At 49.1% G+C, this 26367-nt stretch overlaps 10 protein-coding genes across 10 annotated transcripts; 3 read left to right on the forward strand and 7 right to left on the reverse strand.

Moving 5' to 3' along the window:
• Positions 1–7032: 7032 nt before the first annotated feature.
• PtrM4_152760 (ComEC, membrane metal-binding protein) lies at positions 7033–8449 on the forward strand (the record flags this gene model as incomplete). Its single annotated transcript, XM_066110217.1, has 2 exons — positions 7033–7359; positions 7469–8449. The coding sequence occupies 2 exons, from the start codon at positions 7033–7035 to the stop codon at positions 8447–8449; spliced, it is 1308 nt and encodes a 435-aa protein (XP_065958750.1).
• A 479-nt stretch (positions 8450–8928) lies between these two features.
• On the forward strand, positions 8929–9693 carry PtrM4_152770 (uncharacterized protein; the record flags this gene model as incomplete). The annotated part of the gene is made up of 1 exon (XM_066110218.1): positions 8929–9693. One exon carries the CDS (start codon positions 8929–8931, stop codon positions 9691–9693), a length of 765 nt encoding a protein of 254 aa, XP_065958751.1.
• A 532-nt stretch (positions 9694–10225) lies between these two features.
• On the forward strand, positions 10226–12523 carry PtrM4_152780 (uncharacterized protein; the record flags this gene model as incomplete). The annotated part of the gene is made up of 1 exon (XM_066110219.1): positions 10226–12523. One exon carries the CDS (start codon positions 10226–10228, stop codon positions 12521–12523), a length of 2298 nt encoding a protein of 765 aa, XP_065958752.1.
• Positions 12524–14258: 1735 nt separating this feature from the next.
• PtrM4_152790 (Drf-FH1 multi-domain protein) lies at positions 14259–14753 on the reverse strand (the record flags this gene model as incomplete). Its single annotated transcript, XM_066110220.1, has 1 exon — positions 14259–14753. One exon carries the CDS (start codon positions 14751–14753, stop codon positions 14259–14261), a length of 495 nt encoding a protein of 164 aa, XP_065958753.1.
• A 698-nt stretch (positions 14754–15451) lies between these two features.
• Positions 15452–17781, reverse strand: PtrM4_152800 (Dimer-Tnp-hAT domain containing protein; the record flags this gene model as incomplete). Its single annotated transcript, XM_066110221.1, has 3 exons — positions 15452–15456; positions 15506–16757; positions 16804–17781. 3 exons carry the CDS (start codon positions 17779–17781, stop codon positions 15452–15454), a joined length of 2235 nt encoding a protein of 744 aa, XP_065958754.1.
• A 70-nt stretch (positions 17782–17851) lies between these two features.
• On the reverse strand, positions 17852–18259 carry PtrM4_152810 (uncharacterized protein; the record flags this gene model as incomplete). The annotated part of the gene is made up of 1 exon (XM_066110222.1): positions 17852–18259. The coding sequence occupies one exon, from the start codon at positions 18257–18259 to the stop codon at positions 17852–17854; it is 408 nt and encodes a 135-aa protein (XP_065958755.1).
• Positions 18260–18553: 294 nt separating this feature from the next.
• Positions 18554–19519, reverse strand: PtrM4_152820 (uncharacterized protein; the record flags this gene model as incomplete). The annotated part of the gene is made up of 1 exon (XM_001942458.2): positions 18554–19519. One exon carries the CDS (start codon positions 19517–19519, stop codon positions 18554–18556), a length of 966 nt encoding a protein of 321 aa, XP_001942493.2.
• Positions 19520–19649: 130 nt separating this feature from the next.
• On the reverse strand, positions 19650–21365 carry PtrM4_152830 (uncharacterized protein; the record flags this gene model as incomplete). Its single annotated transcript, XM_001942457.1, has 1 exon — positions 19650–21365. The coding sequence occupies one exon, from the start codon at positions 21363–21365 to the stop codon at positions 19650–19652; it is 1716 nt and encodes a 571-aa protein (XP_001942492.1).
• A 710-nt stretch (positions 21366–22075) lies between these two features.
• PtrM4_152840 (uncharacterized protein) lies at positions 22076–23290 on the reverse strand (the record flags this gene model as incomplete). Its single annotated transcript, XM_066110223.1, has 3 exons — positions 22076–22643; positions 22699–22994; positions 23045–23290. 3 exons carry the CDS (start codon positions 23288–23290, stop codon positions 22076–22078), a joined length of 1110 nt encoding a protein of 369 aa, XP_065958756.1.
• Positions 23291–23442: 152 nt separating this feature from the next.
• PtrM4_152850 (uncharacterized protein) lies at positions 23443–26238 on the reverse strand (the record flags this gene model as incomplete). The annotated part of the gene is made up of 1 exon (XM_066110224.1): positions 23443–26238. The coding sequence occupies one exon, from the start codon at positions 26236–26238 to the stop codon at positions 23443–23445; it is 2796 nt and encodes a 931-aa protein (XP_065958757.1).
• Between the last annotated feature and the right edge of the window lie 129 nt (positions 26239–26367).

Raw genomic sequence — 26367 nt, forward strand, 5'->3', positions numbered from 1 at the left:
CCTAACCCTAACCTAACCCTAACCCTACCTAACCCTAACCCTAACCCTAACCCTAACCCTAACCCTAACCCTAACCCTAACCCTAACCCTAACCCTAACCCTAACCCTAACCCTCCTCTCTCTAACTTCTAACTCTCCTCTAACTTCCCTCTTTCTTCTACTCTCCAATTCTACTCTCTATACCTCCTATTCTTATTTTCTTTACTTTCTACTTCTTCTCTCCTACCTTTTCATTTTAATTCCCTACTCTTCTTCTTCTATCCCTTCACTCTTTACTTTCTTTACTTCTTCTCTTTTACTCTATAAACTCTTCTTTTCTACTCTTCTACCCTTTCACTCTCTACTTTCCCTTTATTCTCTTTATTTCTTCTCTTCTCTTTTCTCCCCTCTTCTCTTTCACTTTCTCTCCTCCTCTCTTTCACTTCCTCTTTTTCTCTTTCTTTTCTTCTACTCTCTCTACTTCTCTTATCTCTCATCTCCTTTTTTTCTCTTTCCTTATCCTTTTTTTACCTCTTTCTCCTCTAATTTCCTTTTTTCTTTCTTCTCTTCTACTTCTATTTCTCCATCTCTATTACCCTTTCTATTATACTAACTAATACTATTCTTAATACCTCTACTCTCACTATTACCTCTATTCTTTTTCTTACTTACAATCTTATCTCTCTCTCTATTCTTCTTATCTTCTTCTCCCTCTCTTACCCCTCTATCTTTTCTTCTCCTAATTTTCTTCTCCTCTTCTCTACTTTATCTCTACTTCATACCATCTTCTTTTATACTCTTCTTATTTCCTCTTCCTTAACTCTGTTCTTTTTTACTCTCCCCTACTCTTATATTTCTTCTCCCTTTTATCTTCTACTTATTAAACTTCTTCTCTCTACTCTTCTACCTATTTCTCTCTTTTCTTTTCTACTATTATCTTCTTTCTACTTTCTACCTATTACCTCTTCCTATTCTTTTCTCTACTGTCCCTTTCTTACTCTTCTTTATCTTCTTTACTCTACTTTCCTCTTTCTACCTTTTTCTCTTTTACCTTTCTTTCCTCTAATCTTTTTCTCTACTATCTTCTCCTTAATTTATTCTTTATACATACTGCACTTCTACTCCTTCTCCTTACTCTCTAATCACTACTTTTCTATTCTTACTTTCTACTTTCTAACTCTCTTTTCTCTTCTTTCTACTTTTTACATTTCTCCCTTTGTCTTTATTTTCTTCTTCTTTTCTTACCGCTTTATAATACTTTTTTTATTTTTCTCTTCTATTTCTCCCTCCTTATCACCGTTACTCTTATTCTTATTATTCCCTTTACTCTTACACTCACTAATACTATTATTACTACCTTTACTCCTACTCGTACTCTTACTCTCTTTCTCTTTCCTCTTACTTTTACGCTTACTTCTACTCTTACCTTCTTCTTTCTCTTTTAATAATCTACTTTTCTTTCCTCTCTTTTCTCTTTATCCTTTCTTCTTCTAATATACCTCTTTCCTTATCTACTTCGTCTTAATTTCTAACTATCTTCTTTTATACTCTTCTTATTTATTTTCTCTTTTCGTTTACCTCCTTCTTTTCTTTCTATCCTCCTATACTTCTTCGATTCTCTTCTTCTTCTTTACTTCTCTCTACTTTTATATTTCTTCTTTCTTTTATCTTATACTTGTTAAACTTCTTCTCTCTACTCTACCCTCTCCTCTACCCTTTTTGTGATACCTTACAGCTTACTCTTACTCTCTCTCTCTTCTTTCTCTACTCTCTACTCTTACAATTTACCCTCTGCGCCCCCTTAATCTATCTTACCTTGATAAAACTCCTCTTCTTACTCTCTTTCTTTGCCTTTACCTCTATCTCTCTTGTATTTTCTTTCTCTACTATTATTTTGCGTCTACAACTCCGCGCCCTCTCTTATCTATCTACCTCTAAAATATAATATTCTCTTATATTCTTTTCTACTACTCTCGCTTTTGTATTATTATTACCGCAACGGGCGGCTTCTTGAAACTTAACCTCTTTTCCTCTGCCCTACCCTCTCCCTTCGCCCTTCCGCCTACTCTCAATCCCCTCTTTCTTGCTTTCTATTAAACTCTCTTGTATTTCCTCCTCCCTAAAATCCCTTACCCTCACTCTCTCCCTTACCCTCAATCTCTCCCTTACCCTCAATCTCTCCCTTACCCTCTCCCTCTACTACTACACCTCCCCTCTTTTCCTCTCTCAACTTCTTTTACTCCTCTAACTTCCCTTTCCTCTCTCTTGATCTACTTTACTTTCCCTATTTCCTCTTCTTTCTACCTCTTTCTCTCCTACTTACCTCACTCCCTACTCCTTCCTTTTTCTCTCCTTCTACTAACCCTTTCGAATTTTTACTTTTAACTCTACTCTCTAACCTTTCTCTTCCTACTCCTTACTCATTACCTCTTCTCACCCTTTTTCTCTTTCTTCTCCGACTTTCTTTACTCACTCTACTTCTCTTTTTCTACTACCTACTACTCCTCTTTACTTCCTTTCTATACTTCTTTCTTCTACTACTACCTACTTTACTCTCTCTTACCGCTTTCACTACTTCTACTTCTACTCTTACCCTTTTCTTTACTCTTGCTCTCTTTCTTGCTCTCTTTCTTCTTCACTTCTACTTCTCATTTTCCTTTTTCTCTCTCTTCCTTTCCTTTACTTCTGCTCTTACTCTTACTCTTTATTACTATTCTATTCTCTTATATCTATTTTCTTACTTTTCTATATTATATTAACTATCATCTCTCTCTTCTTCACTCTTTCTCTCTTCTTATATCTCTTCTCTTTTTTCTCTTTTACTATCTCTTCTATCCTCTTCTATTATCCCTACTCCCTTACCCTTCTTACTCTCCCTAACCCTGTAACCTTTCTTTATTTCTCTACTTCTCTTCTTCTACTACCTACTACTTCTCTTTACTTACCTACTTTCTTTACTTTTCCTTCTGCGTTTTACTCTCTCTTACCGTTTTTATTACCTACTCCCTCTCTTCCTTTACCACTTCTACTCCTTCTTAACTTCCTACACTCTCTACTATCTACTCTTTACTCTACTCTTTACTCTACTCTTTACACGCTACTATCTACCCTTATAACACATACTCCTCTTCTTTATAATACCTTACTTATCTCTTCCTAACACTCCCCTTTCTCTTTATATCCTACTTACCTATGAAACCCTCTCTTCGCCCTACCTACTTGTGAAACCTCCTCTTCCCCCTTACTACTTGTTTCGCCTCCTTGTCTGTCCTATCTGCCCCGTCTGACTTGCTGTACTGCGCCCCCGGAACTCACTCCACCGCCTGCGTTCCTATAACCTAATTAATCCTACAATAACTACTCTTACTCCACCCTTTTTGTAACACCTTACGGGTCCACCCACCACCCCCTCTACTCTCTCCTCTACTCTTACTCTACCCTCTTTGTGACACCTTACGGCTTACTCTTACTCTCCCTCTTCTTTTCCTACTTCTCCCTTTCTCCTCCTAAATACTTCTTAACCCTAAAAACGGGGTGTTACTACTTATACGCCCTATCTAACTTCTTTTAACTCCTTACTCTCTACTCTTACACCCTACCCTCTACTTCGCTCTACAACTCTGCGTCCTCTAAACCTACCTTATCTTATAAAAATTCTATTCTAACTCTCTTTCTAACCCTTTACCTCTACCTCTCTTGTATTTTCTTTCTCTACCCTCCTTTTGCGCCCCTAAATCCCCGCCCCCTCTTACCTATTTACCCCTAACATATAATCCTCTCTTATATTCTCTTCTACTACTCTCGCCTTTGCATCTTCCTTACCGCAACCGGCGGCCTTCTTTAAACTCTACCTCTTTTCCTCTTTTCCTCTGCCCTATGCTCTTGCTTTACGCTTCTGCCTACTCTGAAACCCCTCTTTCTTATTTTCTAGTAAACTCTCTTATATTTCCTCCTCTCTAAAACCCCCCTATATATTATTTACTATCCACTTTATTATTCTTAACTCTTTTTACTTACTTTCTCTAGTTATCTTCTTATACTATAATACCTAACCCTCTTTACCCTCCCTGATCCTCTCTACCCTCCCTGATCCTCTCTACCCTCCCTGATCCTCTCTACCCTCCCTGATCCTCTCTACCCTCCCTGACCCTTCCTCTCCCTGACCCTTCCTCTCTCTACCCCTAACCCCTTTAACCGCGCCCTCCACTACTCTCTTACCTCCCTCTACCCTACCTCTTCCTCTATTAACCCCCCTATTAATACTCTGTTACACTATCAATTTGCGTCTCGTACTATCCAATACTGCCCCGAACAATTCCTCTCCTACCCCTTACATTTCTCCTGCCTAACTCCCTACTAAATACATAACGAATAACCCTTATACAAATCTACTCTAACACAATCTTAACTGCTTCTTTTGTATTTCTCCTCCCCGTCACTAACATCTCCCTATTTTGTCCTCGCTTTGCTTATCACCCGCCCTTCGCATATTCCCTATCTATTCCCCTACTATCCTAATTGCCTGTCTTACTACTCTACCTGCCTAAGCTCCTGTTATCACTGCCGTATTAAACTCTACTACCCGCCTTGTCGCTCCTGCTCCTACTGCTCTACCCTCCTCTCTACTATATCTCCTCTTTATTACTGCTCTTTGCTGCTGTCTATCTCCTTGTCCGCTTGTCTACACACTAAAAATCTCTCCTCCTCTTCTTTATATCTCTCTTCGCCTCCTTGCCCCTCCAAATACTTTTCTAATACTCGCCTTCTATATCTTATTACCCACTCTTTCCCCTCTACATACTACCTAACGAATTGCTCTTCTACCTTATTTTGCCTGTAATCTAATCCTCCTTTATCTCCTTATGAATATTTTTATTCTTCTATTCATTTCTTACCTATCCCTCTCTTTATTCTGTAACCCTAACCCTTTCTTCCTTCTATACCCCTAACCCTGTCTTATCTACTATAAATCCTCTTCTCCCCTTTAACCCCGCCCCCTAACGCTTTCCTACCTCCCTCTACCTAAACGCTGCCCTAATAAACCCCCCGTGAATACTCCTTTATACTGTTAATTTGCATCTCTTACCTTCTAATACCGCCCCTAACAATTCCTTTCCTACTCTACCTCCCACCAAAAACGCCCCTAATAACCCTTAAACTGAATCGGCTCTAAAACAATCGTAATCGCTTCTTTTACACTTCCCCCCTCCCCTCACCAACATCTCCCTATATTTTCCTCGCTTCGCCCATTATCCGCCCCTTTGCATATTCCCTATCCATTCCCCTACCATCCTAATTCCCTACCTCACTACTCTACCTCCCTAAACTCCTGTTGCCGCTGCTGTATTCACCTCCGCCACCCGCCTTGTCGCTCCTGCTCCTGCTCCTGCTGCTCCAACCCTCCCTGCCCCTCCTCATCTCTCCTCTCCACCACATCCATCCTTCCCCTCTCTCTCTTCTGTTCCTCTCTCTTCTTTCCTTTCCTCTTCATCTATTTCTATCTCTCCTTATTTTTAATCTAATTTACTCGCTTTTATCACTTAATCTATATAACATCTACTAAATACCCTAACTCGGAAACTTTTCCTATTGCCACTATATCTTCTCTCTTCTTCCCTTTACCTCGGCCTATACCCTTCTCTGCAATAACCTCTGTTGTTTATTGTTCTCCTCTATTATAAACGGCTGACTCTAATAAAACTCTCTTATTAACCTATTCGTTTCTGTACACCCTAACCCCTACTTGCTCTAAAACTGTCTTACGAATCCCTCTATTAAATTTACTTTAACTCTCTGTTCTACTAACCTCCTATCTATCCCTATGCTACTCTATTCTTGCTTCCCTATACTAATCCTAACAACCTTGCTATAAATACCCTCGAAACTAACAATCTTTTATATCTGCTGTCTAATCTCCTCCGTATCTATTATCTTCTTATTGCTTGTATACACACGTTATACCATTCGCTATACTAAACACAACCTAAATACTTCTTCAACTATCTCCTTTGCCTACTACCTCTTAGTTCTCTAATACTGTTGTATATTGTGTCGGCTCTGTCCTTCGCCTACCGCCGTCTATATACCGCATCGCATTATCTACTACCCTATATACCTCTATCACTATTCTGCGTCGGTAAACTTAAACTCTACCTACTGTATGCACGTCCAACACGGCCTGCCTCGTCTTACTACTGTTGCTTAAATACCCACTATGCATTATTGTACTGTACCTTAACTCTATCCTTATCCTTATTACTACTGCTGTTCTTGCTACTCTCTCTTTACTTGCTCTATATTTTTCTTTACTTCTCTTTCTATTTTCTTTACTTCTCCTTCTTTCTCTTTATCTTTTGCTTCTTATGTCCTTCTCTATAAACTTCCTTATCTTTCTCTCTCTTTCTTCTTCTACCTATCTTCTATTCCCTTTACTATACTCCTCTTAAATTATATCGGGTTTCTTTTATTCTTCTTTCTTTTCTAACATCTCTTTTTAATATTATTGAAACATAATCTCTTATATCTTTTTTATTTATATCTTCTTCTTATGACTCTACTTTTATATAAACTTAATCTTTTCTTCTATCTTCTTATTAATGTATTCCTAATAACTTGCTCTGTCTTCTACTACAATCCTAATCCTTAAATCCTACTTAATTCTATGCTTGATTTCTTTCTTAAACACTATCTAATATATACTACAAACTATACCTGTTTTACCTACCTCATCTATCGATTATGAATCTCACCAACTTTATACTCTCTCTTTTCGAATCTTTCTTTTCTTTGCTTTATACCTGCATACTTATTTTTAACATAAATAACTCTTCTTTAAACTTTTGCTCTTACTATACCCTTACTGTGCTTATTACTCTTACTACTGTTACTATCTTTGCCTCTATTATAATTACTCTTGCTTCTACCACGGCTACGGCTGCTATTCTTGTAACTTTTCCTTCTATCGCGACTATCACTCTTACTGTCTATTCAATTACGGTTACGGGTTCTACTATTGCAACTCCCGCTGTTCCTGCCGTCCTTGCTGCTTTTAACATGCTCGTTATTACTCCTACGGCTACTACTACACCTGTGTTTACTGCCGCTTCTACAAATATCGCCACTGCGGCCCCTACGCTTCCTATTCTTGCTATCCACTCCGTCCTTGCTGCTCTCGCCATTCCAGCTGCTCCTGCTGTCCTCGCTGCTCCTGCTCTCGCTAATTACGCTCCTACTATTTCCGCCCTTACTGCTCTTACTCCTGCAGCTTTTACTCTTAATGCGCCTACTCCTACGGTTACTGCTCTTATTGCTGCTACTCTTAATGCTCTAGCTCTCACTGCTATTGCTCTCGCTACTCTCGCTATTCTTGCTACTACTACTGTCCCTGCTGTCGCCAACCTCGCTTCTATCGCTATCCTTACTGCGACCACTCTCCCTGCTCCTATTATTTTCGCTGCTTGTAACACCCTCGTTGCTGCCGCCTTTAAAGCTCCTACCCTTGCTACTCCTGCTATTCTTACTGCTCCTGCTCCTACGGCTCTTACTTCTACGTCCTGCTCTTGCTACTCTTACTCCTACCGCTCTTACTCCTCCGCATTCCGCAATCCTCCCTATTACTGCTTCTGCTCTCGCCACTTCCTCTATCTCTACTATCCCCGTCCTTCTTGCTGCTCTCGCTTTCCCCGCTGTTCCCGCTGTCTCTACTGCTCTCTTCTGCCCCTTACCTCCTACGCCTCCTCCACCTGCGGTAACTGCGGTTTCGGCGGCCGCTACCGCTCCTCTTGTCGCTGCTCTTACTACCCTCGCTACTTTCGCTTTCCTTGCTGCTCTTAATATCTTCGCTATCAATCCTACGGCTTCTGTTCTCGCTGCTCCTGATACTCTTACTATCTCTACTGTCCTTACTTTGTCCCTTGTCCTTGTAACTTGCACTGCTCTTAATATTCTTATTACTACTCCTACTACCCCTGCACCTGTTGCCGCTTCTGCCCCTGCTATCCTTGCTGCTTATAATATCCTTACTTCTACCTCTTACCTCTTACAGCTTATATACACCTCCGGCTACTGCTATTGCTACTGCTACTCTCCTACTTTCGCTATCCTCGCTACTCTTACTGTCCTTACTATCCTCGCTGTTCTTACTATCCTCGCTGTCCTCATTATCCTCGCTGCTTCCGCTGTCCTTACAATCCTCGCTGTCCTCGTTGTCCTCGCTGCTTCCGCTGTCCTTACAATCCTCGCTGTCCTCGTTGTCCTCGCTGCTTCCGCTGTCCTTACAATCCTCGCTGTCCTCGTTGTCCTCGCTGCTTCCGCTGTCCTTTCTACCCTTACTGCCCTTACTATCCTCGCTGTTCCCGCTGTCCTTGCAATCGCTACAATTAACTTAATAGTTAATTCCCTTGCCGTTCGCCCCTTTCTTGCGCTGCCCTTGTTGCTCTTACTGTCCTCGCAATCATCGCAATCACCTTAATTACCTTAATTGCCTCTATCCTCGCGGCTACACATCCTGCTCTTACTGCTCTTGCTACTCTTACTTCTATCGCGCCTGCGGCTCCTGCTTTCCTACTCTCGCTATCCTCGCTTCTCTCACAGCTGATCCCGCTATCCCTACTATCCCCGCCGTCCTCGCTGCTCTCGCTGCTATCGATATCCTCGCTTCTGCTCCTCACTCCCCACCGCTCCTACTACGCCTGCGGCCGCTATAACTACTTCTGCCCCTGCTCTTGCTTTCCCTACTGCTCTCGCTGTCCCTGCTGTCCCCCCACTGCTCGCGCTACTCTCGCTGCTTCTCACTTCCTACCGCTGCTACGGCTTCTACAACTCCTTTCGCCGCTGCGGCTCCTGCTCTCGCTGTCCTTACCGTCGTCGCTGCTCTCGCTACTCGCTCTGTTCTCGTTACTCTCGCTATATGCGCGGCTCTCGATGCTCTCGCTGCCAACGCTACCTATCATGTCGCTGCTCTTATTTCTCTCGCCTCTCTCGCTCCCTACGCTCTCGCTACTTGCCATCTCGTTGCTCTCGCCTGCCTCGCCTGCCTCGCTCTCGCTACTTGCCATCTCGTTGCTCTCGCCTGCCTCGCCTGCCTCGCTCTCGTTGCTCTTGCCGCTCTTGCTGCTCTCGCTCTTGCTGCTCTCGCTATCGGAGCTACTCTCGCCGTCGTCACGACCCTCGCTTTTCCTCCCTGCTCAAGCTGCTATTACTGCTTTCGCTACCTGCCATCAAGTTGCCCTCGCTGTCCTCGCCATCCTCGCCATCCTCGCCATCCTCGCCGTCGTCGCTGCCCTCGCTATCGCCACTATCGCCACTGTTGCAGCTATTGCTCTCGCTACCAACGCTGCCTGCGCTCTTACTGCTCTCGCCGCTCTCGTTACCTTCTCTGCCCTCGTCTTTGTCGTTGCTCTCATTGCTCTCGCTGTTGCCGCTGCTTTCGCTACCTCTAATATCTTTACTACCCTCGCCTTCGTCACTACTCTCGCTGCTCTCGCCTTGATCACTGCTCTCGCTGCCCTCGCCTTCGTCGCTACTCTTACTGCTGCTACTATCGTCACTGTTGCTGCTATCTCTCTTGCTGCTAACCCTGCCTACGCTCTCGCTGATCTTGCTGCTCTTGCCTTTATCGCTGCTTACACTATCCGACCTACTCGAGCTGTTGGAGCTACCCTCGTCAACGTTACAACTCTCTATATTTCCTCTACTCGCCTATTAATCTTGTAATCCAACAAAACTCTCCTGCTAAGTTATTGCTCTCAACCGTCTCTAACAATCGCTTTTTTCCTAAAAACTCAAACAACGTCGGCCCTGCTCCTGAATTACTAACCCCGAACTCCTCTAACCGCGCCGTCCATCGGTTTCCTACCTCGCTCCGCCCTAATGCTATACTTAATAACCCGCCTATTAATACCCCTCTATACTGGCAATCCCCGTCTTGGACTCTCTGATATCGCCCAAAACTATTCCTTTCCCACCGATTGCATATCTCCTGCGCAGTGATCGGAATGGTCTGGTCTGACTTGGTCTTGGTCTGGTCTAGACCGCCAAGACTTGGTCTGGTCTGGCGATTTTTTGAGACCGTGGTCGGACCGGTCTAGATGATCGGACCGGTCCGGCTATAAATAGGTCCACGTGACTAGATCTTAGACTAATCTAGCCAGAAAATTTAGCACAATATGAGTCATTAAGATCAAGGTAAGTCTTCTACTTACATAGAACAATCAAGTCCTTAACAACCTACTTATATACTATTGTTATGGAGCCTTCAACACCAACCTCACCGTCCCCATCGAATATTATAAGACTAGATTTAACGTCTCTTACTCCATCTCCTATCCCCACGTCATCACCCACCCCTATACTATCACCCACTCCTATTCAATATCACGAATCTCCAGATGAGTTCGTGCAGGGCGGTATCACGTACGTGAAACGTGCAATAATTGCAAGGAAGGATTTCCGTCAAGGTACATCACACATCTGGAAGTACGGACTCCAATACATTCGAGATAGCGATAAGAAAGAGGTGTATTACTGCCATGAGTGCAGGGTTGGGAAGAGCAAGCAAGAGTTGTTTGTCATCAATGGCACTTCTAGGATCCGGAATCACCTGGAACAGAAGCACCAGATTGATCCCCAGAGTGGCATCAAGCGAAAGGGTTCTGTACGGAAGTCTATAATCGACCAGCAAAAGGATGGGGCTGCTTCCAGCATCTTTTTCTGGAAGGAGTCAGTAGAGAAGTTTAAAGAGCTTCTAATTCGTTGGATTGTGTACTGCCATATCGCCTTCTTTCAATTAGAGAACCAGTACTTTCGTGAACTACTCCTCTTTTTAAATCCGGCACTACTCAACCACCTCCCGAAGGCTGCGAAGACTATCCGAAGCTGGGTAATGAATGCATTCATATCGAAGAAGCAACAGCTTAGGGAGGACCTACACCATTCACGGAGTAGGATCTCTATCTCCTTTGATCTCTGGACTTCACCAAACCCTTACGCTATCCTAGGCGTCGTCGCTATGTGGATTGATACTACCGGCATGCGACGTGTTACCGCTTTAGGTATGCGACGTATATACGGCGAACATACTGGAGAGAATCTTGGATCGGTGGTCCTTGAATTGCTGGAAGAATACGACATTAGCGGAGATCAGATTGGATACTTTATGCTGGATAATGCCTCGGCAAATGATACCGCTGTTGAGTTTATACTCAAGGATCTCTGCCCATGGATGAAGTCAAAACAACGTCGTCATCGCCGGCTGCGTTGCTTGGGCCATGTCATCAACCTCTGTTGCCAGGCGTTCCTTATGGGGCGAAACTGTGAGAAGTATCTTGCGAAGCTGGAGAAGCATCATCAACGTGGCGACTATACGAAGGTGGAAGAGCTCTGGAAGAAGTTCGGATGTTTGGGTCGTCTTCACAACCTGGTGCGATACATCAGGCTTACTCCACAACGGCGTGAGGAGTTTGCTACAATTATTATCGGCGGAGATCTTTCGCAATTCGACGGGCTTGAGCTTATCCAGAACAACTCGACCCGCTGGAACTCATGGTTTTATTCGATTACACGTGCATTAAATGTTCGAGAACGTTTAGAGCTCTTCTCGGCTCGTCATGTACCTGGAAAGGGCTCCGTAGGGATCGCGAACTTTAAGCTTGATGGACAGCACTGGTTTGAGCTTGAAAAGATTGAACTCGCTCTCAAAGACTTCTATGCTGCAACTTTGCTTTCTGAAGGTAAGAAGACGTCACTTGCGGACTGGTTTTCAACTTTGGACTGCCTTCTCCGGGAGATAAGCGAGACGAAGGATCACTACCACGACATCCACACTGAGGACGATAACAACTTTACATGGAAGTACCTTCAAGGCTGCGCTGATGCTGCTTGGTTAAAGTGCGTTGAGTACTATAACAATCAGCAGCTGAATTGGCAAAATCGATTCCCTGAAGATACTGACCTTCCACCGGCATATTATGCGGCTCAAATCCTTGATCCATATCGCAAGTGGGGATGGTTCAGGCAAGAGTGGGTTCTTCATGGCGACGAAGAGAAGAAGAGGTGGTTTGAAAACGCACAATTAGCGGTGAAGCATCTCTGGGAGACAGAGTATAAGGGAAGGTACCCTGTCGAGATGCTGCCACCACCAGCCAGGAAGGAGAGAGATCCTGACCCAGCATTTGATCGCCAGCGGGAACATAAGCGCATTCGAATAGACGCTCCAGTTTCTACAACTGATTTGTATGAACAATACATCTCTACTGACCGGCTTCATAACGAAGAGGCAGGTTGCAATGAGGCTATTGCGTACTGGCTATCTCGCTACGACTCCCAACGAGATCTCGCTCGCTTCGCTCTAGACATGTTTGCGATCTCGCCTATGTCGGATGAATGCGAACGTCTTTTTAGTAGCGCGAAGCTTACTATCGTCGATCGCCGTGGTAGGCTGAAGGCAGATATTATAGAAGCGTGCGAGTGTCTCCGGGCCTGGTATGGAAAGCCCCAAGCTGAGGGGAACAGCGATATCGAGGATAGTGAGAACGAAGACGACTAGATTGACAGTCAGTAGTAAAACACATTTCCTCGGCTTCCTTCTTTGCTTCAGCCTCATTCTTGGCGGTCTTGTTGGTCGGACCGGTCTGGTCGGACCGGTCCTTATGTAAGCACCTGGTCTGGTCTGGTCTGTACCCTCAGACCAGACCAGACCAGACCATTCCGATCACTGCTCCTGCGGCACTCCACACCAAAAACAGCCCGAATAACGCTCAAACTTAATTGTCTCTTCCATCCTCTTAATCGACTCCTTGATCCGCTGGCTCTCCTGTCGCCAACATTGCCGTACGTCGTGTGCGCTCGATCCTTGCCCTACCGCCTCGCATAACCCACACCGGTTTATCCATTGCGCCAGCTGCCTACGCAGCCACTCGACGTCGGCGAACTCCTGCTGCCGCTGCTGTATCAATCTCTGTCGCGGGCCGCCTTGCTCTCGTTGCTGCTGATTAAACGCCTGCCGCGCCTCTTCTTGCTCCCTCTCCAATGTCTCCGCCTCTTCTTCGTTGCTGCTGCCGCCCTCGGCCACCTCCACCACCTCCATCTCCTCCACCTCCTCCACCTCCTCCACCTCCTCCATCTCTTCCATCTCCTCCTCCATCTCCTCCTCCATCTCCTCCTCCATCTCCTCCTCCTCCATCTCCTCCTCCTCCATCTCCTCCCCGTCGGCTCTCATGCATACGTCACACCTCTCCTCTCCCTCCTCGCACCGAGCTCGCTCGGCCTCGCGCCTGTCTAAATACCCGTCCAACATTACCCGTCTACATGTCGCCGCCTCGTCTATGCCTTCGACGTATGCTCGCACCAACCGCTGCTCCGCCTCCCCCTGCTTGTCATCCGCCGCTCGCTGCTCGCCGTCCTGCACCATCATGATGGCCTCGCTCCGCTCCCCGTCTCGCCCGGCTCGCCCGCTCTCCTGCGCGTAATCCAACACGCTAAACGGCCAATCCATGTGGACAATGCACCGGATATCGGGCACGTCCACTCCCATGCCCAACGCGCTGGTTGCCACAATCACCCGCTGCTTGCCGCCCATGAACTCCTCCAACATGCTTGCCTTGCCAACCGCGTGGTGATGATACGCATGGCACTTGAGCTTCTCGGCTAACCCCTTGACCTTTGGCACTGAGTTGCCGTACACTACAATCTTGCCGCTCTTATACTTTCGGACCTTCTGCTGTACCATCGCCAACACCGTTGCCTCTACCTCCTGTCTCTTCCTCTCCTTCTCTACCCTTACCACCCGGTACGCTATGTTGCTCCGTGCTGTTGGTGCCCTAAACATTCTTACCTGCCCACGCTCAAAATGCATTCGCCGGAATAACTCGTCCTCCTCGCTGGGTGGCAACGTTGCTGTTAACATGACCATCTGCGTCTCTACAGCCACTAGCTTACCTAGCTGCTGCATCTGCTTGCGGAACGTGTACTGCCGGTTTAACACGATATGGCACTCGTCGATAATAATCCGATCTAGCTGCCGCGTCGCTCGTAGCCGGTTTAAAAACGTTGCAAATTCCTCTCCAACTGCCGACTCGGGCGTCACTAACACCACCGCTGCTGCGTCTGGCGGACGCCGACTCTGCCACTCTACGCACGATATCCCTAGCTTCTTGCACCGCTGTGCCATGTCGCCACGCAACGCGATCAACGGCACTACCACCACCGTCGTGCCGCCCTGCTCTGCCCACGCCGGCAACATGAACAACAAGCTCTTGCCTGCCCCGTCGGCATCACCGCTACTACGGGACTCTCGCCTGCTGTGATGGCTTTGATCGCTGCCTCCTGCACCCCCGGAACTTGGCCTCCTCGCCCATCATGCGCTTCAGCTGCGCTCTCGCGTCCATCTTCCTCAGCCGCTGCCACCGATCCACCCTTGCCTCGTCTGCCTCGCTCTCAAACGGCGCTCTCTTCCGCTTGCTGCTTCTTCTCTGGTCGTCCAAGCCTGCCTGGAAGCCCAAAAATCTATGCCAATCCGTGCTCGATGCCCGGAACTGCTGCCGCCTATCCGCCACGGCCCCTGACTGCTCCATGATCCCTCGCGCGTATACCAGTCCCGCCACGTGCGACGTATGGCCCGCCTGCTCGTCGGCAATCGAATCTCCTGCCTGCTCCTCAGCCCACTCCTTATTCTCCTCGCCCTCATCTGCCTGGAACGCTGTCGATCCACGCAAAAACCGCCGGCTGATGCCAATCGCCATCTCCCGGTACCCGGCAAACGTCCACTCCTGGCCCATCGCGATCCGGCTCTCGCGCTTCAACGCCTCCCGCAGCCCAGAGATGCCAACAATCAAATCAATCAAGCTTCAGGCCCTATACTTGCTTTGATTGACGTTTTCTTGGTGTTGAGCTTGCTTTGATGGGCTTGATAGGTCGATCAGTGAGGCTTGATTGGTGAGCTTGATGGGCTTGATCGCTAGGTAGCCTTAGGAAGCTCCGAAGAGTGAAAAAGGCGGTTTCTGGAGCCAAAAAAAGGCAAAACGAGAAGTTAGTATAGAGTTTCGAACACAAAGCAAAAAAGGCCGCAACTATCTGCTCTAGAGAGAGGTCCTTCTAGGAGCGCGTTTGAGGGAGAATAGCAGTGTTGCGTAGTATATAACCTGAAGTCTTATTGCGCGCGAGTAATCAAGAAAAGATAAGATTGTATCGCTATTGCCGTTGAAACCCAGCTACTCGGGAGTCTCTACGTTGAGCAGAGTGCTCACAAGCTATCCTCATCGTTCACTAGCAGTATATGCCCCCAACAGCAGTATACAGCAGGGACAGTAACCTCTCTAAGGCCTTTGGATAGGATATATCGAAGCTTAAGACTCATTAATCGACGCGGAGGCAGGCGGTATTATTCAGTGGATGGGCGTTGTAAGGTAGGCGAGACGTCTATTTTAAGAAGTAGTCAGCTACGCTCTGCTAGGTATATTGAAGCTGTAAGAAGCAGCTATCCTGATGACCCTAGAGGTCGTAGACGAGGATGGAGATGGGCTGTACTTACCGGAATCGCTAGGTTGCTCCCACGCTGTGAGGTTGTACAACTGCTCAAGGTCGTGATCTGAGAGTTGGCTTGTAGCTGACGTCGGCAGCTTTATGCCAGCGGCATTCCAAGCCCGTACACATTGAAGCGCGGCGAGTAGTTGTGACCCAATCTTGCGCCGTCGCGGAGCAAGTAGATCTCCTAGTTCACTAAACATGCGCTCGCACTCGCAACTGCTCGCTGGAATACTCAACACGTCAATCGCAAAGCGTGAGAGGTCGGGATACTTAGACTGAAGCTGTACCCAGTACTTGATAGGGTTGCCGTCAACGTTAGGGCTGTTGTGCTGCTTACTCGTCCACTTTGGCTCCAATTTGCGCCACCTGTCGTACTCATCTGTGAGCTCATCATCGTCCTCGCTATCGCTTATGATGTACGAGATAGCCTCGTCAATAGCGCCGTTATCACGCTCTTTTGAGGGCTTTGTTGGAGGAGTAGAGGTCGTATACTCTGCCCAAAGAGCACGAAAGTCAGCCATACAGGCGACGAGCCACTCAGGCTTATCACGCCACGCCTTCTCGCAATAGCGTCGATAGTACGGGTGAAGAGCGCAGGCCGCAAAGTACGCGGGTGAGTCGTCGAGTTTACTGTAGTAGTCGTTGAGCTTCTCCCACGCTGCGCGAAAGTTGATAGAGATGTGATCTTCAGGCGCCTCGCGCTGCTCAAAATCAACCCTCTCGTACTGCCGGAGACGCTGCTCAAAGCGCCCCATAAGGAACTCAAACACTGGTATAACCTCGTATATCGCACCGAAACGGCCACATTTGCCTCTGCCTTCAAGGCGCTTTGTAGCATCTTTCAGCGGCTTCAGCACCTCAATATACTCAGTTATAACAGCCCAATCAGCAGCTGTGAGGCCCTTAGATCTCATCCAAGCAGGCGCCTGGGGCTTCTTGTTGTTCTTCGTTCGGGCGTGTGAGTCGGCAACGCGCTGCTGTTCCACGTAGAAACAAACGTAGGAGTTGAACGCGGGTTGTAGTAATACAGCTCTCTCAAACGCTGAACAAAAGGAGTTCCAGCGCGTAACGCAAGGCTTTACAGGCTCGAGTATTTGGAATTTAGCGTCGTCGTCGGCCGGTAAGTCCTGCCTCGCGAGGCGCTGAAAGTTCGCGAACATGTCGTACTGTTGTGGCGTTTTGATGTAGCTAATAACGTCTATAAGCGTGCCTAATGGGCCCTGCTTACGCCACTCGTTGAGGTATTTCTCTTCCTCCTGTACAGCGTTAGAAAGCTTCATTGAAAAGAACAGGTAGACTTACAGCCAAGTTCTCGTCGTTGTTAAAGGCGTCCTTGTTTGAGCCAAATATAATCGACTGGCCAACTAAGTTGATTGTATGAGCGCTACAACGTAGCCGGCGATGCTTAGACTTAAAGCCAAACTTCGCTCCAAGGGTCGCGATAGCAGTGTCGTTATTGAACGCGTTGTCGAGCATAAAGTAGCCAACGTTCTGCGCAGTTATATTAAACTTCTGCAGAGTTTCAGCGACACAATCAGCTATCCTGTCGCCAGTATGGGCACCTGAGAGCTGCGGCAGGTCAATAGCAACGTCCCTAAGGTCGCCCTCAGCCGTGGCAAAGTGAGCGACAATACCGAAGAAGCCACGCTTGCCACCTTTAACGGTCCACCCATCAAAGCTTATATGTATCTTGCTCGCCGCGCAACGCAGCTCATCGACGACCTGAGGCTGCATGAAGTTGTACAGCCTCATCACAAACTGCGCAACGCTTGTGCGACTACTCCAGAGCGCCTGCTCAGCTTCAGGATTCGCGAAATGTATCATCCTGCGGAAAGCTGGATCTTCGAACTGGCAGAGGGCGAGGTTGTTGTCAACAAGCCAGCTAACAGCTGCTATTCGAAAGGACTGTACGTCGAAGTTTCCTATCTCGTTCGCAACCCTTTGGCTAACGCCGAAGCCGCCCTTCAGCATCATTTCTAGCGATTTCTGGCCTCCAAGAAGCTGCTGAGGCGGTTGCTCGCCAGCGTTTGTTATTCCATGATCCCTATTTAGGTGCCTCGCAGCAGTACTAGTTGCCTCCGTCGTCTCCGCAAAGCCAGCAGTCGCTGCTTTACGCTTGTGACAGATGTGGCACAGCCAGAATATCCTGTTGGTATTACTGCGGAGAGTAAGCCGATAACCGTAGTTGTATACCCAGCTTTTCTTCTGCTTCTGTGTCCGAAGAGGCTTCATATACCGTGGCAGGCGACCAGACTCCGCAACAATCAATCGGATCGGCATGATTGATTCCTATCTAGGTTAAAGGCTGCCTAATGAAGTAATTCTTTAACCTATATAGGAATCAATCATGTCAATCGATTGATTGTTGCGGAGTCTGCAGGCGACTCCAGTTAATGCCATCAAAGTTATCGGCCATACGCGGGTCGAAGTCAGGCTCTGGCTCGCCTTCATCTACCGCTTCAGACGCCGCTGCAGCTACCTCAGAGGCTTCAACAGGCGCGACAATCGCATCTTCGGGTATAGAGTCGCGCAACTGCATCTCGAAATCAACGCCTTGGCTCGCGGCCAGTATAGCTCGACGCGGCGACGTTGGCGGAGTCTCGCGCTGTGTATCCTCGTCGATAACGAAAGGGTGAGATGGCTGCGAAGCTTCGATAGTTATAGGCTGTGATTTACTGCCTTTCTGGCGTTTTGAGCGACCAGCGGCGGCAACAGGAGCGGCAGCAGGGCGTTTACGAGGATGCCTAGGGTCTGGCATAATAGCAACGGGTAGCACTAGGAATAGAACATGTAGAGAATTGTGTTAATCATTGTGCTACGGGAACTAAGATCTATATCTCCGCCGGCTAACGTTGTGGGCGCTATGCCCTGTACGTACTAGCCTTTAAGTGAGAGAAGATGGGATGGAACCTAGGTTATACCAAAATCTACGACTTCACGTTCTACGATATAGCCAGGATCAAGCCTATCAAGCTCACCAATCAAGCCTGCTTGATGGGCTTGATTTGCTTGTACTTTTGAGCAGTCTGGGCTTGATTTGGCTTGATTGTATTCACTCAATCAAATCAATCAAGCCCATCAAGCAGGCTTGATTGTTGGCATCTCTGATCCCTCGCGCGTATACCAGTCCCGCCACGTGCGACGTATGGCCCGCCTGCTCGTCGGCAATCGAATCTCCTGCCTGCTCCTCAGCCCACTCCTTGTTCTCCTCGCCCTCATCTGCCTGGAACGCTGTCGATCCACGCAAAAACCGCCGGCTGATGCCAATCGCCATCTCCCGGTACCCGGCAAACGTCCACTCCTGGCCCATCGCGATCCGGCTCTCGCGCTTCAACGCCTCCCGCAGCCGATCGGTCGTCCACTTGCGGCCGCTGGGGTCTGCTGGCCACATATGCGACGAAACTGCCTCCTTCTCCCACACCAACGCCTCGAGCCGCTGCTGGAACGGCAACACCAGCCACATATACCACACTACCAGCTCGCCCACCTCGCGCGGCAAATATCGATGGATAATCTTGACGTCGCCGCTGACTTTGTATCCCTTGTGGTACCGTGTCACAAACACCACCATGCCGTCCTCGATGAATATATTGCGATGCCCCCCTTGCACTGTGTTGCTATGCCGTACGCTCAGTAGCTCTGGCCCTCGCGCTGGCTGCCCACCCGTTATATGCATTAACACCGCCAGCTTCTCGCGAAATTCTACCACCCGGTCCATGTATCGCTCTATTGCCTGTCGGTCTACCCCTGACTGCGTCCCGGGCTTCATGAACCGACTCCGGATGCTGGCGCTCTCGCCTACCCGCTCAAATAACCACCTCTCGCCGTTGACGGGCATGTTTGTGCGATGATCCTTCAAAAAGTTCCATCCTGGCCGCTCGTCGGTTGGGTTGTCACGTATGCTCTCCCATGGCACTGCCGGCACCGGCGCTGCCTTGCTGCTAAACATTAACTCCTCTGTTAATAATCGCCGGCTCTCGCTAGCCAGCCCATGTACCATGCCGCGGAACTGCGCCATGCTAAAATGCAGCTCTTTGTACAGCAGCTCGTCGCCAGACTCCGCAACAATCAATCGATCGACATGATTGATTCCTATATAGGTTAAAGAGTTACTTTATTAGGCAGCCTTTAACCTAGATAGGAATCAATCATGCCGATCCGATTGATTGTTGCGGAGTCTGCTCGTCGCCGTTCGTCCACTCTACATGCCCGCGGGTTGTAGTGTTGTAATGGATCTTCAATCCATACGTCCGCAAATCCAACATCCACTGCATGGGGCTATGGCTGCCGCGCACCATGAACCGGTCCATCATCTTCTGCACTAACTGCAAACACCCCTTGGGACGCCGTCGCTGGCTTGGCCCGCTCTCGTACGCGCTGTCATCTAAGTCGTCGTCTGTCTCATCGCCGCTATCCTCCTCGGGCCCTGACATTTCTAGTCCCTTCTGCACGACCATAAACCGAGCGATCTTGATCACCGCCGATAATATCGGCGGGTACTGCTCCGGCCCCTTCCATCCGTCCTCCTTGACGCCCAGCACCGCCAACGCGCACACCAGCGGGCTGTCATACTCTCTACGGGTGATGCGGTGGTTAAGTAATGCAATGCAAAACTCCAAACACGCTTTCTGTATCTTAGACAACTTCTTAGGCTCGGGGCCTTCTCCCTGACCTGGCTCTTCCTCAGCTACCTCTATCGCCTCGTCTATGTCGTCCATCATCTCCTCGTCCAGCTCTTCTCTCTCTTCGTCCATATCCTCGGCTTCATCTTCTTCGTCTCCCTCTATGCTCCGCTTTGCCTGTTCGATTAACACCTCCCATGCCTCTCGCTGCCGGCGCGTAAACCGATACTTGGGGCTCTTCCACCCGTGCTCTTTCTGTGTGCGTGCAAAAAACATTAACATCTGCTGCCACGGTCGTGTGTGCTTGACAATGGCGTTCTTGTCCATATACGGCTGTAACGGCTGGAACCGGGTTTGGTGCATCTCTGTGCGAATTGCCTCCAACCGTATAAACACGCCAATCCGGTCAATAATGGATGCCTGGCTGAACCGCGCCAATCCATCCATGGCTGCCCAAATCGCTGCTTCCACCGGCTCGGCCTGCTGCTCCTGCCTGGCATCTGGCTCTGCCACGGGCTCCTCGATGCACGCTAACAAATCCGGCCTCTCCATGCCCACTAGGTACGGCAACCACTGCGTCCGCTCCAGCCATGGGTTCACCTCGTCGCGCTCGCCCTCCTGGATCGTCGTCTGCGCCCGCTTCTCGATGTCTGCCCACGCCTTGGCCATCTGCTCGCCCACTCGCGCCCATGCTGCTGCCCCGTCTACGGGCACGATTTCGGGGCCTTCTCCATCCTGGCTGGGTGCCTGGACCTCAAAGTACTGCGATCCATGCCGGCTGCTGAATAATCGCTGGCAATGGACCAGCCGGTACCCCTTATCCATATGTGCCTGCACGCTCTTCTGCCTGGTTCGACTTGGCCGCCCTCGCTTCTTCCCTGCTGACCATCCTTGATGGTCCTTACGCCAATGCTTTCGTATAGCCTCCTTACTTCTTGCTACATAATAGCAGCAGCTGGAGTCAAATTGGCATAACATCCCGTCTGTATACACTGGCAATTGCCGCACAGGCTTTGGAGCACCAGTCGGCACCTCGAGCTCACTAGGGTACTGGACTAACCCAGCCCAGCTGCGAACCTGCTGTCCAACTGCCTCAGCCTCCTTGTAACTAACCTTATGCTGCTTCTGTAGATGGCCCTCAATCTGATCTGGCCATACTGCATATCTGCACTCTCTGCATGCCGCTACGCTGTGCTCAGGCACATGCTCGAAATACTGGCACTCGATGCTAGGTTTAGACATGTTGAAATATCGACGCCTACCTGTTCTACTCGGCTTCTTATATACACGCGCTGTTGATCGCTCTCTCGGTGCTTACTCCGGCGGCGCGCGCGCGGCGGGGTGCCGAGCCTCGCGACCTCCTGACCCCCAGACGCGTAACCCTAACCAAGAACACCAAACCCTAAGCTCCTGAACCACATAGTCTGCTGCGCTGTAAATTCGTCAGATTGTGCGTCTACGTATGCTGAGTTATATGTCTAAATTTGGAGTAATTTCGACTATAGACTAAAAATGGGATGTACTCCTGAAGTTTAATGGGATAAACCCCTGGTTCTAGTATATACCCGCCATACGCGTACTTCTCAGCACTAACAAAAAATGGTATATTATAACGTACCATTGAGCGCCCTGGGTTAGAAATAGATTCCGACTACTCCCAAGCCGTGCAGCCGCGTGGTTGTGGAGATACAAGGAGTCTAGTACCCCAAACGCGACGCGTCCGAACTTTCAGAAGCAAACGCACAGACCAAGCCAAGAAACAACAACAACAAGACAACAGAGAGGCTAAAATGGCCCAGATAGCGACACTATCGTAGTCCAGCTACCAGAAGACCTCCGGACCTCAAGCACACTGGACGACGAAATGGAGACCGACGAAAGGCACCAAGACAACCCAACAACACCATCGAGCAGACCACCCAAGAACACCAAGGTTAATTATTCAGCCACCACTAAACAGCAATGTTGCCGGTATTGCGAAAGCTACGCGGGCCAATAGTCTCCTCCGTCTGCTGTATCGTCGGGGCTCCTGGTGGAGGCTTAGGATTGTTAGAGGATGCGATCACTGTAATCATAAGTAAATCCTGTTTGCCTGCGAGCGTCGCAAACTTTCGATGTGGTCCTGGAGCTTTAGGGCGGGACTCATGGTACTGTTGGACAATGTCTGCGGAGTCCACCAGGTTCATGTATGGTTCCCAAGATGGGTTGTCGGTGCCGGCGGGGTAGTTGGTCCATCGCACTAAGTATTGGAGAAGACCGCTGCGAGAGTAGGGGTCTTTAAGTCTCTTGTTGACGCGGGAGTCTAGGACGGCTTCCACTTCATAGCTTGTACCATCTTCCTCGTCGGGATCGGCGAACTCAGCTGGTGCGGAATCGCGCAGTTGACCAGGCAGCGGAGCCTCCTCGTGTAAGTGTAGTAACCACGGGTGGAAGACGTTGTGGAGCTTGCCCATCTCTGGAGGCAGGAGTAGTTCGTAAGCCATATTGTCAATGACGCGTGTGACAGTGAAGGGACTTAAACTCAGGCGCTGGGAGCCGGGCGTCGTTTGCGTATTCCGCCTGTTTAGCTTGTGACCATTGTAGTTCGAGCCGAAGGGCTTTGCGTAGCGCGTCTAGCTTTTCTGCAAACTTGTTGGCGTTGTCTTGATCTCTGCGAGCTGGGGCAGTGAGACCAGTGTTCACCTTAGGTGGTTCAAGACCAGACTTCGGGTCATAGCCCTTAGTGAGGCGGAAAGCGGTAGTCCCAGTACTAGCGTTGATGGCGTTGTTAGCTTCGAACTCTGCCATAGGAAGAAAGAGAGCCCAGTTGTCTTGCTCGTAGTTAATATATGACCGGAGGTATTGTTTTAGCCAAGCGTTGGCGTTCTCCGTCTGCCCATCGGTTTCTGGGTGATAGCCCGTTGACAACTTTGGCTTGGTACCCAGTCGTTGACAAAGACGTGTCCAGAAATGGAGAGGAACTGGGCTCCACGGTCGCTGACGATGCTGTCGGGATATCCCTCCTCACGCCACACGTACTCGACGAAGGCTTTCACAAGGGTATCAACCTTTAGGTCCACCACAGGTATAAACTTCTTCTTCTTGCTAAGCCGATCAACAATCACTAAGACGTTGGTATATGTGCGGCCGTTATCGGTGCAAGGAGGCAGGTGCGTGATATAGTCCATGCTGATGCTACTCCAATATCGCTCAGGTATCGGGAGTGGATGTAGGAGCCCGTGTTTCCCATCGCGGTAAGATTTCGATCTCCGACAGGCCAAACAGTTCTTGACGTACTGTGCTACATCATTTATCATCTTCGGCCAGTAGTACCAGCGGTTTAACATGTCGTAGCTACCGTGTTTGCCGCTATGGCCACCGCAATAGGATCGGTGTACGCGTTCGATGATCCGGGTGCGCAGGGTGCCTGATTCGGGATGTAGACCTTCTTCTTGACATAGAAGACTCCGTCGTGTATTGAGCAATCACCAAGCTCTAAGCGTATCCTGTTTGGACCGTGAATTAGGTGGTACGGGATGCGGCGCTGGCCATCAGCTTTGGCTTTGAGGATAACTTGAACGATGTCGTCATCCGGGTAAGCTTGTCGAACGGTCTGGAGGATATTGGCTTCGTCCAGCGACGTGTCCGGCTCCGTAAGCGGTGCAGCGGACGTGTCATCGACCTCCGCTGTGTCTCCGAGAGCGAAGAGGTATTCGTCGCTAAAGTCGTCCGTTTCACTGTCTTGGTACATCATCATGGCCAAGGAGACTGGGGACGTCCGGAGCTCGTCACCGAGGGCGTTGGCCAGATATACAGCGTGTCGGGAGCCACCGTCGAAGTGGAAGCTAAAGGTGGCAACTCGACACTCAGGATCCACCTGGTCAGGCTTGAGGATCACTTGTACCTGGTGTTGACGTCGCTCATCCTCGGCGTTAGCTGGAAGATCGCCCGGTCGGCGAGTGAGTGCGTCGGGCTTAGTTCCTTGTTTACCAGGACGGTATTTGACTCTAAAATTGAACTCAGCTAGGAACTCAGCCCATCGAGCTTGCCGTCGGTTGAGGCGTTTGGTTGTCATGAACGTCTGGAGGGCCTGGTGGTCTGACAATACCAAGATGGGATCATCAGTACCTGACAGTTCAAACCTCCACTCCTCGAATGCTCGAACAATCGCGAGGAGCTCCTTGTCATAGATCTCGTAGTTGCACTCGGCAGGTGTCATCTTATGTGATAAGAACGCTACAGGTCGTAGAACACCTTTGTGCATCTGCGAGAGGATAGCTGCGGTAACGAAGTCCGACGCGTCAGTCTCGAGCCACGTTTCCAAATCTGGGTCAAAGTGGGACAGTACGCCCGCTGTTTTAAACGCAAGCTTTAGCTGTTCAAAGGCTTTCGCAGCTTGTCCATTAGCTTGGAGAGGGAAATGTCGTTGACTACCCTCCTTGGTGAGTTCCGTGAGTGGCTTAGCGATATATGAGAACCCTTTAATAAACCGGCGATAGAAGTTGCAGAAGCCGAGGAAAGACTGCATGTCCTTCACTGATCTCGGCAGTTGCCAATCGAGGACAGTGGAGACCTTCTCCGGATCCATTTCGATGCCGTCGGTGGTGAGGATCAAGCCTAAGTACTTGACTCGCTTGGTTTCGAACTTGCACTTCGTGGGATCCAACGATAGTCCTGCGCCTTGAATCTTGCGGAGAACCTTTAGGACATGCGAACGGTGGTCTTTCTCGTTGTCGCTATATATAAGTATGTCGTCTAGGTAGGCGGTACATATAACGTCCAAGTATTCGCGCAGCGTTTCGTTGATGAAGTTTTGGAACGTCCCTGGTGCATTGCACAGTCCAAAGGGCATGACCATATACTCATAGAGTCCGTACCGGGTGAGGAAGGCGGTTTTCTCTTCGTCACCTTCTTTAATCCGAACGGTGTTGAAAGCGGCTACAACATCGACGAGAGACATAATCTGAACTTTGGCCATGCGCGCTAGAGTTTCTTTGATGGCTGGTGGCGCATTTCGATTCTTCTTAGTGACGTTGTTGAGTGCTCGGTAGTCGACACATATGCGGAGACCTCCTCCAGGTTTCTTGACGATCAAGACAGGTGACGCAAACGGGGAGTTACTGGCCTTGATTAAGCCCTTTTGCAGCATGTCATCGATATACTTCTTAACAGCCTCAGTCTCGGTACGAGTGAGTCCGTAGACATGAGGCTTAGGGGGCGTAGTGTCAGGAAGCAGGTCGATGGGGTGGTCGACTCCTGGTCTTCGTTCGGGGAGTTGATGAGCCAGATGAGGGTTGAACAGATCAGGTAGTTCGTCCAACACCCACTCAGGTACCAGCTGGCCAATCTGGTCTCTAGTCATGTAAGGTTGCTCCATCTTGTGCATGTACTTCTCAAAGTCAGTTTGCGAGACTGCGGCTACGCCGATGCCTTCTCGGTCTTCATCGGGGGCTTCGCAAGCTTGGCCCAATGGCGGGGTTCCAACCATGACCTGGTCAGGATGTTTGGCTGCGAGTGCGGTTGCAGCGGCAGCGGAGATGAGGTAGATATCAGCCATAGTCTCCTCAGTCGTCACCTTACCATCCTTGTTCGTCTTAGTAGTGGTGTCGCCTGTCTGGTAGTCTCCCTTGACTAGTTGTACGTGACTGTGACAAACTCCGTTTTCGTAAACCGTCTCTGGGAGTCCTTCGTGGAGGCAGTTAAGTTTGCACCCTGCCTTAGCGAAGGTGAGTGATCGCTGGTCGCCAAAGTGGAGGGCAGGCTGGTGATAGTCCATCCAATTCATGCCTAGGATAACGTCGTACTTGCCGATATTGGTGACGTAGCATAGGACGTTGTGCGTATGGCTTCCGTGTCGGACGGGCAGATCAACGGCCTGGGTAAGCTTGTCCACTTCTCCGCCGTTGGCTAGTGACAATCGAATGGGTTTGGCCACAGGCATAGTATCTAGGCGGTGTTGGTTAACCCATGACTGATTGACGAAGCATGCGCTGGCTCCCGTGTCGATAAGGGTAGAAATCGGTTGCCAACAATCAGGTCGCGTGAGAGCGGAGCCGGGAAACTCGAGTTGTCGGCTGAAGTCTTTAGAAGGCTTGCCTCCGATGGAGGCGGAGGACACGAAGTGGACCTCCGTCATAGTTGGCGTTTCGTCAGGGGCGAGCAGCAAGGCTGCAGCGATCTCGAAACGGCGATGCTGGTTTCGAACACGGCGCTGGTGTCTTTTTGCGTTACGCCAATTGAGCTCCCGCACGCGGCTCTGCGCGGG

Source organism: Pyrenophora tritici-repentis (assembly GCF_003171515.1).
Source record: "Pyrenophora tritici-repentis strain M4 chromosome Unknown M4_contig_00026, whole genome shotgun sequence".
Lineage (NCBI taxonomy): Eukaryota > Fungi > Ascomycota > Dothideomycetes > Pleosporales > Pleosporaceae > Pyrenophora > Pyrenophora tritici-repentis.